Source organism: Helianthus annuus, chromosome 16, assembly GCF_002127325.2.
Source record: "Helianthus annuus cultivar XRQ/B chromosome 16, HanXRQr2.0-SUNRISE, whole genome shotgun sequence".
In the NCBI taxonomy this organism is placed as follows: Eukaryota; Viridiplantae; Streptophyta; class Magnoliopsida; order Asterales; family Asteraceae; genus Helianthus; species Helianthus annuus.
The window spans coordinates 181,884,586-181,897,366 of NC_035448.2; the positions used below are offsets into that span (position 1 = coordinate 181,884,586).

The 12,781-nt window shown below is 40.7% G+C and overlaps 2 protein-coding genes across 2 annotated transcripts; one reads left to right on the plus strand and one right to left on the minus strand.

Moving 5' to 3' along the window:
* Positions 1-566: 566 nt before the first annotated feature.
* LOC110918418 (two-pore potassium channel 3) lies at positions 567-2,515 on the plus strand. Its single transcript, XM_022162739.2, has 2 exons — positions 567-2,059; positions 2,139-2,515. Exons 1-2 carry the CDS (start codon positions 906-908, stop codon positions 2,317-2,319), a joined length of 1,335 nt encoding a protein of 444 aa, XP_022018431.1. The 5' UTR covers positions 567-905; the 3' UTR covers positions 2,320-2,515.
* Positions 2,516-2,675: 160 nt separating this feature from the next.
* LOC110920125 (light-harvesting complex I LH35 proteins) lies at positions 2,676-8,770 on the minus strand. The gene is made up of 2 exons (XM_035985681.1): positions 5,493-8,770; positions 2,676-3,613 (listed from the first exon to the last, which is right to left on the minus strand). The coding sequence occupies exons 1-2, from the start codon at positions 6,293-6,295 to the stop codon at positions 2,764-2,766; spliced, it is 1,653 nt and encodes a 550-aa protein (XP_035841574.1). The 5' UTR covers positions 6,296-8,770; the 3' UTR covers positions 2,676-2,763.
* Between the last annotated feature and the right edge of the window lie 4,011 nt (positions 8,771-12,781).

A 12,781-nucleotide genomic window follows, 5' to 3' on the forward strand; every position in this document is an offset into this window, starting at 1 on the left:
AATCAAGGGGGTGAGGTAGCCTTCCATTCATGTTCCTAGGTGGCAAATCATGTCCCAACCATGATCCCCACACCCTATAGCCTTAGAAACTTGATAAATTATAGTGGTGGGGATAATTGTAAGTTTTTTTTTATTATAAATTAAAATAAATGAGTTTCTTTTTTTAATTCTAAAGTGGTTTAAAAATTAATGGAGCTCACCACATCAGTTCTGGACGTGTCCTGTAGAACAAATCAGACGGCTCCACATCATCTCCTCCAACGGTTGGGTAACTTGGGTTGGTTTTTCTGTGGTTTTGGTTTCCGGGCAAGCATCTAGAACCCTCGTTGAAGATGTTCTAACGAATTCCTGATGGTTGAGTCTCCATACAAAAAGTGAAGCCATTCCGCATCTACAATGGTCGGGTCACTCGGGTTCGATTTAAAAGGACTCAAAACCCAATCCGACTTTAACCAGATTTCGATCCATATCCCTTCAGTATATAAAATTTAAAATCATGGGAGAGAGAGTGTAAATCAACAAATACTACAAGGACTAAACATGTAAACCACTTATAACAAAGAGAGAACTTCACGTAGCACTTGGTTGGCGGTTCAATTTACAGTCTGTTTCTCCCCGTGATATCATCGTGTCCCAGCATTCGTAGGGGCCCGAAAACATCACAACAAATAATATTATGACTCGATCAACACAAAAACATTAATCCTCCCTCCCTTCCTCTTTCTCCCTCATCATTTCCGATCACCCCAACAAAATTCATCAATATCTCCTCTGCATCAATCTGCATGCACCGTAAGCCCAATTCATTCTAACAATCTCATATTCATATTCATGTTCGTTTAGGTTAATATTCATATGTGACAACTTATTCATTTATTTAATTAAAACGGTTAATTAATATTCCGATGGAGAAAGAACCGCTTCTTCCGTCGTATCCCAAAGCACCCAGGTCACCGGCGCAGCTCGGTGTCTTACCGGAACAAAATGAGATAACAATTCCGGCGACTCTTACTCCGATGGAGTTTAAAGATATGCTCATATTTGGTTCTCCTAGAGAATCACCATCATCAACTTCACTTATAGTTGATGCCCTAACCCTAAGTGTGAGTATCGATAATCCCAATGATTCACCCAAACCATCACTCTCCGCTTCGTGTTCTGATTCGAACGTAGGTTCGCTATCGAAACAAAATTCTGTTGTGATTCCAGACATGCAGATTCCATGTCCCCAAACTTACAAGGTTAGGAGAGCTTGTTTGCATCGCTCGAAAACCGCGCCTGCAATTTGTACTATCAATGATTTGGAACGGATTTCGAAGCCGAAACCGCCTCAGTTAGGGTCCCCGTCGATTGTTCGACAATCGGCTGTGTTGTTGGTTACGTATTTGTCACTTGGTGTGGTTATATATTGGTATAATAATGATCATTTTGTGGGTACTGAGACTTATGTGGTTGTTGATGCTTTGTATTTTTGTATTGTGACAATGTGTACAATTGGGTATGGTGATATACTTCCGAATAGTCCGGTGACTAAGCTGTTTTCGATCATGTTTGTGTTGGTTGGGTTCGGGTTTATTGACATCTTGCTTAGTTCGATGGTGAGTTATGTTCTCGATTTGCAAGAGAATTACTTGTTGAGTCATTTGACGAACGAGAAGAAACGATATCATCCTTCTTATATAATCGATTTCAAGAAAGGGAGGATGAGGATAAGGACGAAAGTCGGGTTGGCGTTAGGGGTGGTGGTTCTTTGTATCGGTTTGGGTGTTGCTGTTTTGCATTTTGTGGAGAATCTTGGTTGGCTTGATTGTTTTTATCTTTCTGTTATGTCTGTGACTACAGTTGGATACGGTGATATCGCGTTTTCGTCAGCCAGTGGACGGGTTTTTGCTTGTGTTTGGTTGCTTGTTTCTACTCTTGCAGTTGCTCGGGCCTTTTTGTATTTGGCCGAAGCTCGGGTTGATAAGAGGCATCGGAGGATGGTCAAATGGGTTCTCGGTCAAGATCTCACTGTTGCACAGTTTCTTGCCGCTGACATTGATAACAATGGTTCTGTAAGGTAATTCCATAATTATCTGCTTATGTTTAATGAACGCGTACAAAATGCTGCTAATTACTTATTACAACTGTGATTTCAGTAAAGCCGAGTATGTGATATACAAGTTGAAAGAGATGGGAAAGGTTACGGATAAAGATATATTACAAATATGCACAATATTTGATCGGCTCGACACAGGGAACTCTGGAAAGATATCACTTGCCGACCTTATGCAGAGCCGAATCGACAGAGAAGGTGAACCACGTACACATGTGCGGTGATTAACGTATCCCAGATCAACAGTCATACAGAAATTTTTGCGGGTTAACTCATACATACTTATGCGAGACGGTCAAGAGGCCCGGTTTACATGGCAGGATGAAGCTCCCCTGTTTTATTGGTGTATCAATTGCTTTACATCCATAATGACATAAAGATATTGGGTTGGAAACTTATAAGAGGAATCATTATACTGCTTTTTTTGTGACACGAGATGAAATGTGACCCAACCCGTTTATAATAAATACAAGTGTTTATACGGTTCTGATAGCTCTATGTTAAAATTGGTTCAGTATTAAACGTCGTATATTTGTTAGCTTAAATCAATTTGAAAAAGTAAAGCTAGATAAACACAAAATGCCCAAAATTAAACCATATATTACTAATTAATAATTCACAAACATTTTGACATCAATCAAATTTCAAATCACACACTCAATTCAAGCTCACTTTCCGGGAACAAAGTTTGTAGCGTATGACCACGCGTTGTTTGCAACGGGGTCAGCAAGGTGGTCAGCCAAGTTCTCCAACGGTCCCTTTCCGGTCACAATGGCTTGAACAAAGAACCCGAACATGGAAAACATGGCTAGTCTACCGTTCTTAATCTCCTTCACCTTCAATTCAGCAAAAGCCTCTGGGTCATCAGCCAAGCCCAATGGGTCAAAGCTGCCACCTGGGTAAAGTGGGTCAACCACCTCACCTAATGGGCCACCAGCAATTCTGTAACCCTCAACCGCACCCATCAAAATAACTTGGGTAGCCCAGATGGCTAGAATGCTTTGTGCATGGATCAAACTTGGGTTACCCAAGTAGTCAAGACCACCCTCACTAAAGATTTGGGCTCCAGCTTTGAACCATACGGCCTCACCGAATTTGACCCCGTTACGGGCCAAGAGCTCGGGGAACACGCACCCGAGGGCTCCAAGCATGGCCCATCTGCAGTGGATGACCTCGAGCTCACGGTTCTTAGCGAAGGTCTCTGGGTCGGCGGAGAGCCCAGCGGTGTCCCAACCGTAGTCACCGGGGAATTCTCCGGTGAGGTACGATGGGGCTTCACCGGAGAATGGGCCGAGGTACTTAACACGGTCGGGACCGTACCATGGGCTCCCTGATGGTGTAACCTTCTTGGGTGCTGTGGTTTTCCTCATGGAAACCCGACCGTTTCCAGTTATTTCGGAACCGGATGGTGCGGTTTTCACCGCTTGACCGACGAAAGAAGAGGATAGAGCCATTGTGGAAGCTGCCATTGTTGTGGGTTTGGTTGTAGGAGGGTATGAGTTATGAATGTGGGTTGGGCTAGAAGTTGATTTATAATATGTTTATGGGTTAGATTGGTGATCAAATGCTTATCTTGATACAATCTTTTACTAAAATGTGATTGGCTAGCAAGAGATGCTTATCTTGATACAATCTTTTACTCTATTGTGATTGGCTAGTAAGATTCTGGTGTTATCTATTGAACCACTAGAATATTAAGTTTGTGGTCCGCCAGAGATATTTGTGATGCTTTGATTACTGGCCACGCAAATTAAGTGGCTGTTGTTTATTTGAGTGAATGAAAATGAATTTTACAGATAAAGATATATTACAAATATGCACAGTAGTATTTGATCGGCTCAACACAGGAAACTCCGGAAAGATATCACTTGCTGACCAGCCAATCGATAGAGAAGGTGAACCACATACACATGTACGGTAATTAACAAATACTTGATCAACAAAAATACAGGTTTTTTGAGGGTTAACGGGTATGCAAGACGGTGAAGAGGCCCGGTTTACATGGCAGGAGAAGCTCCCATATTTTCATGGGCGTCTTAGAGGGTGTGCACTGAGCAGGGGTGCAAACGAGCCAAGCGGCTCGCGCACCACTCGAAATCGGCTCGAGAAAAAGCTCGAAACGAGCCGAGCCTCATCGAGCCCGAGCATGACATGTGAAGCTCATCAGACTCGTCGAGCCTAATCGAGCCTTAGTGTAATATTAGTTTTTGTTAATATTATCGAACCCGAACCTAAAAATATGCTTGTTTATTAAACGAGCCCGAGCTTTATTTATCAAGCTCACGGGCCCAAACGAGTCAATTATTTGCTCGAGCTTTGGGAACAAATTTCGAACCGAGCCGAGCTCGAGCTCTCATAAGTCAATCAAGCTCGAGCTAGAGCCTGGTCGAACTCGGGCTCGGGTCGGCTCGGCTTGTTTGCACCCCTAGTAGTGAGTGTGTCATCGAACATGGCTCAAAATTTTTGAGGGCCAAATTTTGTTTTCTTTCCTGATATTTACTTATATTATATTTATAGTCTCAAATGAAACATTAACATTGTTATTTGTTATTGTTCTAGGTCTAATGATTAGGTTCTTACTTGTCATTATAGTTATACAATAGAGGGCCTCTTGTTCATGGCAATACATATATAGATATTCTCATTTGTAAGTTTTTTTTATTTGAATTGTTTTTACTACTTTTAATTGTTTTATCTATATTGAAATGTTTATTTAAGTTATTTTTTTGTTTATATAAAATTATTTAATCGTTTGTTTATGTTAATTCTTATTATTTTTATTAAATTTAACAAGTAACACTTAGAAATACAGGGGCTCATTTTTTTTTTCATATAGGGCCCTCGAGCTCTCGGGGACAGCCCTACCTGTTTCTTGGATTATTGATGTATTAATTTCTTTATATCCCCCTAATGACATAAAGATCTTGGGTTGGAATCTTATGAGAGAAATCATTATACCGTTTTTTTTTTGACACAAGATGAAATGTAACATAATCAATACAAGTGTTTGTAACATCCTGTAAATATTATTTTGTGATCTATAATCAATTTAGTCAGGTAACATATATAGCAAACTATAAAGCCAAACAAGCACAAAATTAAACCATATATTACAAATTAATTCACAAACATTTTTACATCAATCAAGTTTCATTGGAGATCATTATTGTAGGATGCCTTAGGGAACAAGGCTAGGATAAGTAACATAAACGTAGGTTATAATAACATATAATAATAATAATAATAATAATAATAATAATAATAATAATAATAATAATAATAATAATAATAATAATAATAATAATAATAATAATAATAATAATAATAATAATAATAATAATATAACACACTCATATGCTAACACAAATGAAATCACACACGCTCATTTCTTCAAGCTCACTTTCCAGGTACAAAGTTTGTAGCATATGACCATGCATTGTTTGCCATAGGGTCAGCAAGGTGGTCAGCCAAGTTCTCAAGTGGTCCCTTTCCGGTCACAATGGCTTGAACAAAGAACCCAAACATGGAAAACATGGCTAGTCTACCATTCTTAATCTCCTTCACCTTCAAATGAGCAAAATCCTCTGGGTCATTAGCCAGGCCCAATGGGTCAAAGTGGCCACCAGGGTAAAGTGGGTCAACCACCTCACCTAATGGGCCACCTCCAATTCTGTAACCCTCAACCGCACCCATCAAGATAACTTGGGTAGCCCAGATAGCTAGAATGCTTTGTGCATGGACCAAACCTGGGTTCCCCAAGTAGTCAAGACCACCCTCACTAAAGATCTGGGCTCCAGCCTTGAACCATACAGCCTCACCGAATTTAACTCCGTTACGGGCCAAGAGCTCGGGGAACACGCACCCGAGGGCTCCAAGCATGGCCCATCTGCAATGGATGACCTCGAGCTCACGGTTCTTAGCGAAGGTCTCTGGGTCAGCAGAGAGCCCAGCAGTGTCCCAACCGTAGTCACCCGGGAATTCTCCGGTGAGGTATGATGGGGCCTCACCAGAGAATGGGCCAAGGAACTTAACACGGTCAGGACCGTACCATTGTTTCCCTGATGGTGCAACCTTTCGGTGACCTCCTGCTGTTTTCCTCATGGAAACCTGACCATTTCCGGTTATTTCAGAACCGGATGGTGCGGTTTTCACCGCTTGACCGATGAAAGATGAGGATAGAACCATTGTGGAAGCTGCCATTGTTGTGTGTTTGGTTAGAAGATGTGGTTGTAGGAGGGTATGAGTTATGAATGTGGGCTGGGCTGGGTTAGAAGTTGATTTATAATATGATTTTGGGTTAGATTGGTGATCAAATGCTTATCTTGATACAATCTTTTACGCGATTGTGACTGGCTTGCAAGATTCTAGTATCAAGTTTATGGTCCACCAGAGATATGAATCAATGATAATGGCCACGCATATTAAATAATTATATCACTAATAAACTATAATACATTTTTTTTATTAAACATATCAAAAATGTTAACAATTTTTTAGGTATGATTTTTAAAGATAGTTTACACTTATTTAAAGCGGAAAAGGAGGTTATATTTCGATTGAAAGCTTAAACTCGCAACTATAAGTTTAGCTTTTATTTAAAGGTGAAACCGGACACGTTATATTTATATAAAGGTCCGTTTTTGATAAAACATAAAATAATATAGAGATTAATTGTTATCACTAGAAAATATTAGATAATTATCATTATCATTATCATTATCATTATCAATCTATTAAAAAATGAACATTATGAACAGTTTATTGTGTGTGTGCCACATGCACTCCATAGACACGCGTCCTTCCACTTCCAGGCATTCAGGCTTTCCATGTGGATGTTGGTCTTCCTTCCAGTTTTCTCTGCTAAGAGACCACAACACCGGAGAAAGAGCCAGATCGGGAACCGGTAGCAAGTTTCTGGTCCCTCACCCTTGCCCGTCTCTGTCTGATGACCCTGTAACAGACGCATTGGAGACGGTCTCGTGAACCTGTCGATGGAAAAGAAGGATATCCGGCTCCGATGCAACTGTTTCACGAACCCGTCGAAGGAAAAGGACAAAAATATATGATAAATTTGACTAAGAAAGTTTGTATACCTTAAATATGTTACAAGTAAACTTCCTAGACTCCTAGTGACATGTCAAAACCTGCTGACATGGAGACATGATGTGAATAAAAGAAGCTGATGTAGCAGGTGCTATTAACTAATATATATATATATATATATATATATAAAACTTATAATACTAAAAATGATACACTAGTTAATAATACTGATTAACAACTATGGTTATATGTAATGCGTTAATGTTTTCGTGCCAAATCAGTAAGAGGGGTGTTAAACACACAGCCTCCTCTGGTTATTGAGGGGTGTCAATGACTAGAAACCCCTTTGGGCGTTAGCACGTTAATTGGGAAGGAGCTCAAGTATTTGGCACCACTACCTTCTTTAACCAATCAAATCTTTTCTATTTTTTTCTTTTATTTAAAATTTTGTTAATTTACTGCACCTGGTTATTGTGTAGTTTAGTTATTAACCACTGTTAGATGGTAGTGACATACAACCTTTTAGTTTTATAAATACTAGTGAAAATTACACCTCTATTTTACATTTTTACACACTTTCTCTCATCTAAAGTAAATGGGATGAAACCACACCCTCATATCACCTAAGATTTTATCCTTGTTTCATGTCGCCACCCCTACTTTTTTGGGTGTGAAATGAAACCACACCCTTGTATTACCTTAGATTTTAACCTTGTTTCAAGTTCTTTGCACCACGCCACTCCTATTTTTTGAGTGTGAAAGTGAATCGGTGTTAGTGGGCTAATGCACAAGTTTCAAGTCCTTTGCACCACGCCACTCCTATTTTTTGGGTGTGAAAGTGAATTGGTGTTAGTGGGCTAATGCACAAAGCAAAGGTAGTTTTGCTCTCGAGAGGGAATTTTTTTTTTTTGAATGACAAATTTCTTACTCCTGTTGTCTGTGGGACTTGAACCCAAGACCTCCCCTCCCAAGGTGTTTAAAGGTTTTATCTTTAACAATGGACCTCCACCCCATTGGTGCTCTCGAGAGGGAATTAATCGGCGTTAGTGGCCAATGTCCCTATCACCCAATCAAATGTTTACACCTCATTCATGTTCTTTTTTTTTAACTTTTTAATTTATAAAATTTAATTATTAGTTGTTAGTGAAAAGAGAATGAATCCAAAATAGGGTGTACTGAAAAAAATGAGTGAAAGCTCATGTCTACGTAATAATGACGTAAGGTGAAAAAAATATAAAAACAGAACACATAGCCTAACCCATAATCCATTCCCCTCTCTCTTTTATTGTTTCATTTGCTAGACACTACTTTTTTTGAACGGTAAGGAACGACGTGTTAACCACCGTGACACCGAACGCTGTGATCAAGGTTGACTACTTGACCGCCACCAAACCCTGGCTCTCCCAGATGCGCGAAAACCCGACCTCCACCCGTCCGAAGGCACCACAGTGGAATAATCAATAAACCTCACCACCCGTATTCGCCCTTCACCTGGATAAGGAGGCATCTGAGATTGACACGTGTCAAAAAAAGATTTTCTTTATTAGTATAGAAACATGTGTATTACACGTGGTAGAATCAATGAAAATTAGATAATTATTAATAAGCGAAAAAAATAAAAGAAATAATAAATAAATAAAAGAGATCCGTGAAGTTTGTGATTTGATATTATTTTCTTATTTTTGTTTCCTATTAACTATTAAATAATAATAATAATATTGAAAAAAATAATTTGACTAAATCTGTCACACCCCAACCGATGGCGGAATCATCGGGGCGCGGCACTGAGCGAAACAGATTGTCCAGAAGTTTCCACAACAACTATTATTACAAATTCAGTTAAGTGATACGTCCCATACCGTATCCCAAATAAATAAACAAGTTATCATAGAATACAACTAAACAAACAGTACTGTTTCGACAACTCAGATTCAATTTATTACAGACCAAATGTTTAAAAGTACTGCCCAGAGTCATTAAGACTCATCCGGACAAGATCTACAGACAACAAATGCCATAGATGCTTGATCGAACAACTCCAACGGCTCCATGGCTAGAGTTTATTCGCTTCTAGAGACCCCTAGGTAGGCTACGACCTACAACTGCTAGATGGGCTCTAAAGCTTTATTATTGCCTCGCTTTCCTAGCAAGCTAACACCTTAAACACCTGTCACATACGTTAAAATAAAGTCAATACATAAAATGTAAAGGTGAGCACACAAGTTTCGTAATAGCATATAGAGTTCGAATAGTTTACGCATAACCAGGCACGTACACAGAGGAAAATGATGCATGTTAATTATCGACATGGGACCATCGATACCAACGACTGCGGGTTGACCGTCCGAGACGGTTTGCAATACATGATTACCACCGTAATCCATGCAAGTATTTGTCCTTAACAACCCCCGTGTGGACGGGTGCTGAGTCCAAACTATAGTACTATGTTGCTAAGGCAGGTAGATAGCATTCCACGTGTAAACATAATAAACAGCATACATTTAGTCAAGTAGCACATGCAAATGGTCAGCGTTCAAATAGTTTGTGTTTGATTGTGATTTGATAGGTAACGTATGTAACACCCAAAAGTGCTAAAAGCAAAAAGGGATCGAGTATACTCACAGTGATTGTTTGTGTATTGAAGGGAGCGCTGAGAGTAAGATTAGCCTGAATAGTTCGATAGCATAACGATAAGTAACGCGGAAAAGTAAACAAGTATGGATGGATCGAATGGGCTGGTGGATCGAACGACAAGTTCGATCGGACGGCCTGTTCGATCGGCTGGTATATCCGATTGGACAGTCCTGTTCGATCGGCCGGTTGGCTCGATCGGCTGGACCATTCGAGTGGATTGTTTCTTCCTCTAGTGTGTTTGTGTTAGAGGATTTGAACTTTGGAAGTTTTTGTTGCAGTATTTGAGAACACTGAAGTGTTCCTACCTTTCAAGTCGGTCGATCGAGCGGTTCGCTCGATCGGCTAGCTCACTCGATCGGCTAGCTCACTCGATCGGCTAGGAGTTTCAGGATTAGTCCTCAACTGAATGTCACTCGATCGAATAGTCTGTTCGATCGGCTGGCATTCCCTACTACGAACAAGTTGTGAAAACGATTAAGTGTTGAAGCATAGTATCTCATGATCCGAACAGTAATGTTTACCCATCGAGTGACCCATTCGATTGAACATTACTTCGTCAATACTATTCTTCAAAAGTTTGGAAGTGTGAGACCATGTGCTAACCGATCGGCTGGCCCGGTCGATCGGCTGGCATGTCCGATCGGCTGGGCTGTTCGACAGCCTAGCCATTCGGCCAGCATTTCTGACCTGGTCGGCCTTTCGTCTAACACTTGGTTGTTTGTTTGTTTGTTTATTTGTCATTCTTTCAAGGTATCTTGACAACGTGTTGAACTATGATAACCTTCGTTCCTACCCGTTCCCTTGGCTCGAACAGGAATCACCCAAGTCCGGCCGGTTGAACGGTTCGGAATGTCGGTTTAGAGTTTAACTCGAAATCGGTGAACCTTGTTCATAGAACCCGAATCTTGAACCTTTTAATCCATTTGAATGATTGGTTAGCCGGTTCAAGCTCCGTTTCTACCGGTTTGAAAACATTGAGTGTAAAAGAGTTGAAAGAAAGTTGGAAATTCCTTCTTTCAATCCTTCACAACTTGTGGATGTTTAGATCTTTGATAGATCTTAACTTGTTTATGTGGAAATCGGTTAGATCTAAGCTAATCATAGTGGAATGAGGCCAAAACATGATGTTCTTCAAGAACACCATGATGACATCACCCAAGAACACTTAGATCTTAGTGATTTCACGGTTAGAATCCAAGTTTTGAAAGATAGAAAGGTGTAGAATCAAGTAATGACTACGAACGTACAAGAATTAGAGTAAGAACTTACCGGATTGAGAGAAATCTGAGAAAAGGTGAAGAAGATAGCTGGTTCGGTCAAAGCTTTCCAAAAATGGAAAGTATGATAGTGACAGCCCTATTTATAGGCTTTCAAAAGAGGAAAGTGGCAGCCGATCGGCTGGGAGATCCGATCGAGTGGGATGCTCGATCGGCTGGCAAGGTACTAGCCGATCGGCTGGCCTGTTCGATCAGGATGCTTCCTGTTCGATCCGCCACGCACTTCGAGTATTTTGCGACGATTTTCGACGTTTCGATTCCGATGTACGATGATACGATTTCGATAGAGTTCCTAGTCAAATTACTTTTAATCCCAACCACTATATCTAACATACAATCTTCGTTAAGTCACATGTCGATGTCGGTTTCGATTGAGTTCGATTGCTTTTCGAGTTTCGATTCGATTTTTCGATTGATTTGCTTGAATACCACACCAAACATAAAGTAAGCACGCACAAGTAACACATAAGGCACACACACACGTATAACAATACCACAATTCAATAATTCGAGTCTCGAGTTTGATTGATTGTTAGATCGGTTTGATTACTGATTAGGTTAACTTTATCGCATTGTTACTTCCTATCATTCACAGTCGTAGATCGGTTCGCATTAAAACACGTTCGATTACTTCAATTCTTGCTGATTACAACACTTACTCCACATAATACAACTAAAACACAAAATCGACTATCTACAGTCAAAGAAAGTCAAAGTTGACTTGGACTTTGACTTTGACTTTGACATTCGAAAACACGGGGTGTTACAGCCTCCCCTTGTTTAGGGAATTTCGTCCCGAAATTAGGCTCGAAGGCTACACGACACCGTGATTTACAAATTTGATGCTTCAGATCTATTTATTTAAACAACTGCGGGTACTTGGCCTTCATGTCGCTTTCGAGTTCCCAAGTGAACTCAGCACCTCGTTTGCCTTCCCATCGGACTTTCACGATCGGGATGCGAGAGCGCCTGAGCTGCTTGGTTTGGCGATCCATGATTTCTACAGGCCTTTCCACGAAGTGTAACGTTTCGTTGACCTGAAGATCGTCGAGTGGTACGATTAGATCATGATCAGCAAGGCATTTTCGGAGGTTCGAGACGTGGAAAGTCGGGTGGACGTTACTGAGTTCCTCCGGTAATTCGAGTCTGTAGGCGACTTTTCCGATTCTTTCCAGAATCCTAAAAGGTCCTACATATCGAGGCGCGAGTTTCCCTTTCTTGCCGAATCGGACTACACCCTTCCAAGGTGATACCTTTAGGAGTACGTAGTCACCAACTTCAAATTCAAGGGGCTTGCGTCTTTTATCGGCATAACTTTTCTGTCTGTTCCGAGCTTTTACCAAGTTGTCTCTTATCTGGTGGATTTTGTCAGTCGTTTCTTGTAGAATCTCGGGACTGGTTAGTTGCGAGTGACCGATCTCGTGCCACACAATAGGCGATCGACATCTTCTACCATACAAGGCCTCGAAAGGTGCCATTTGGATGCTGGCATGATAGCTGTTATTGTACGAGAATTCCACCAATGGCAGGTGTTTGTTCCAACTACCACCAAAATCTATAACACACGCTCGGAGCATGTCTTCAAGAGTACGGATCGTTCTTTCAGTCTGTCCATCGGTTTGAGGGTGGAATGCAGTACTCAGATTAAGCGACGTACCAAGGGCCGCTTGAAACGTTTCCCACAATCGCGAAGTGAACCGAGCGTCGCGGTCTGAAATGATGTCACGAGGCG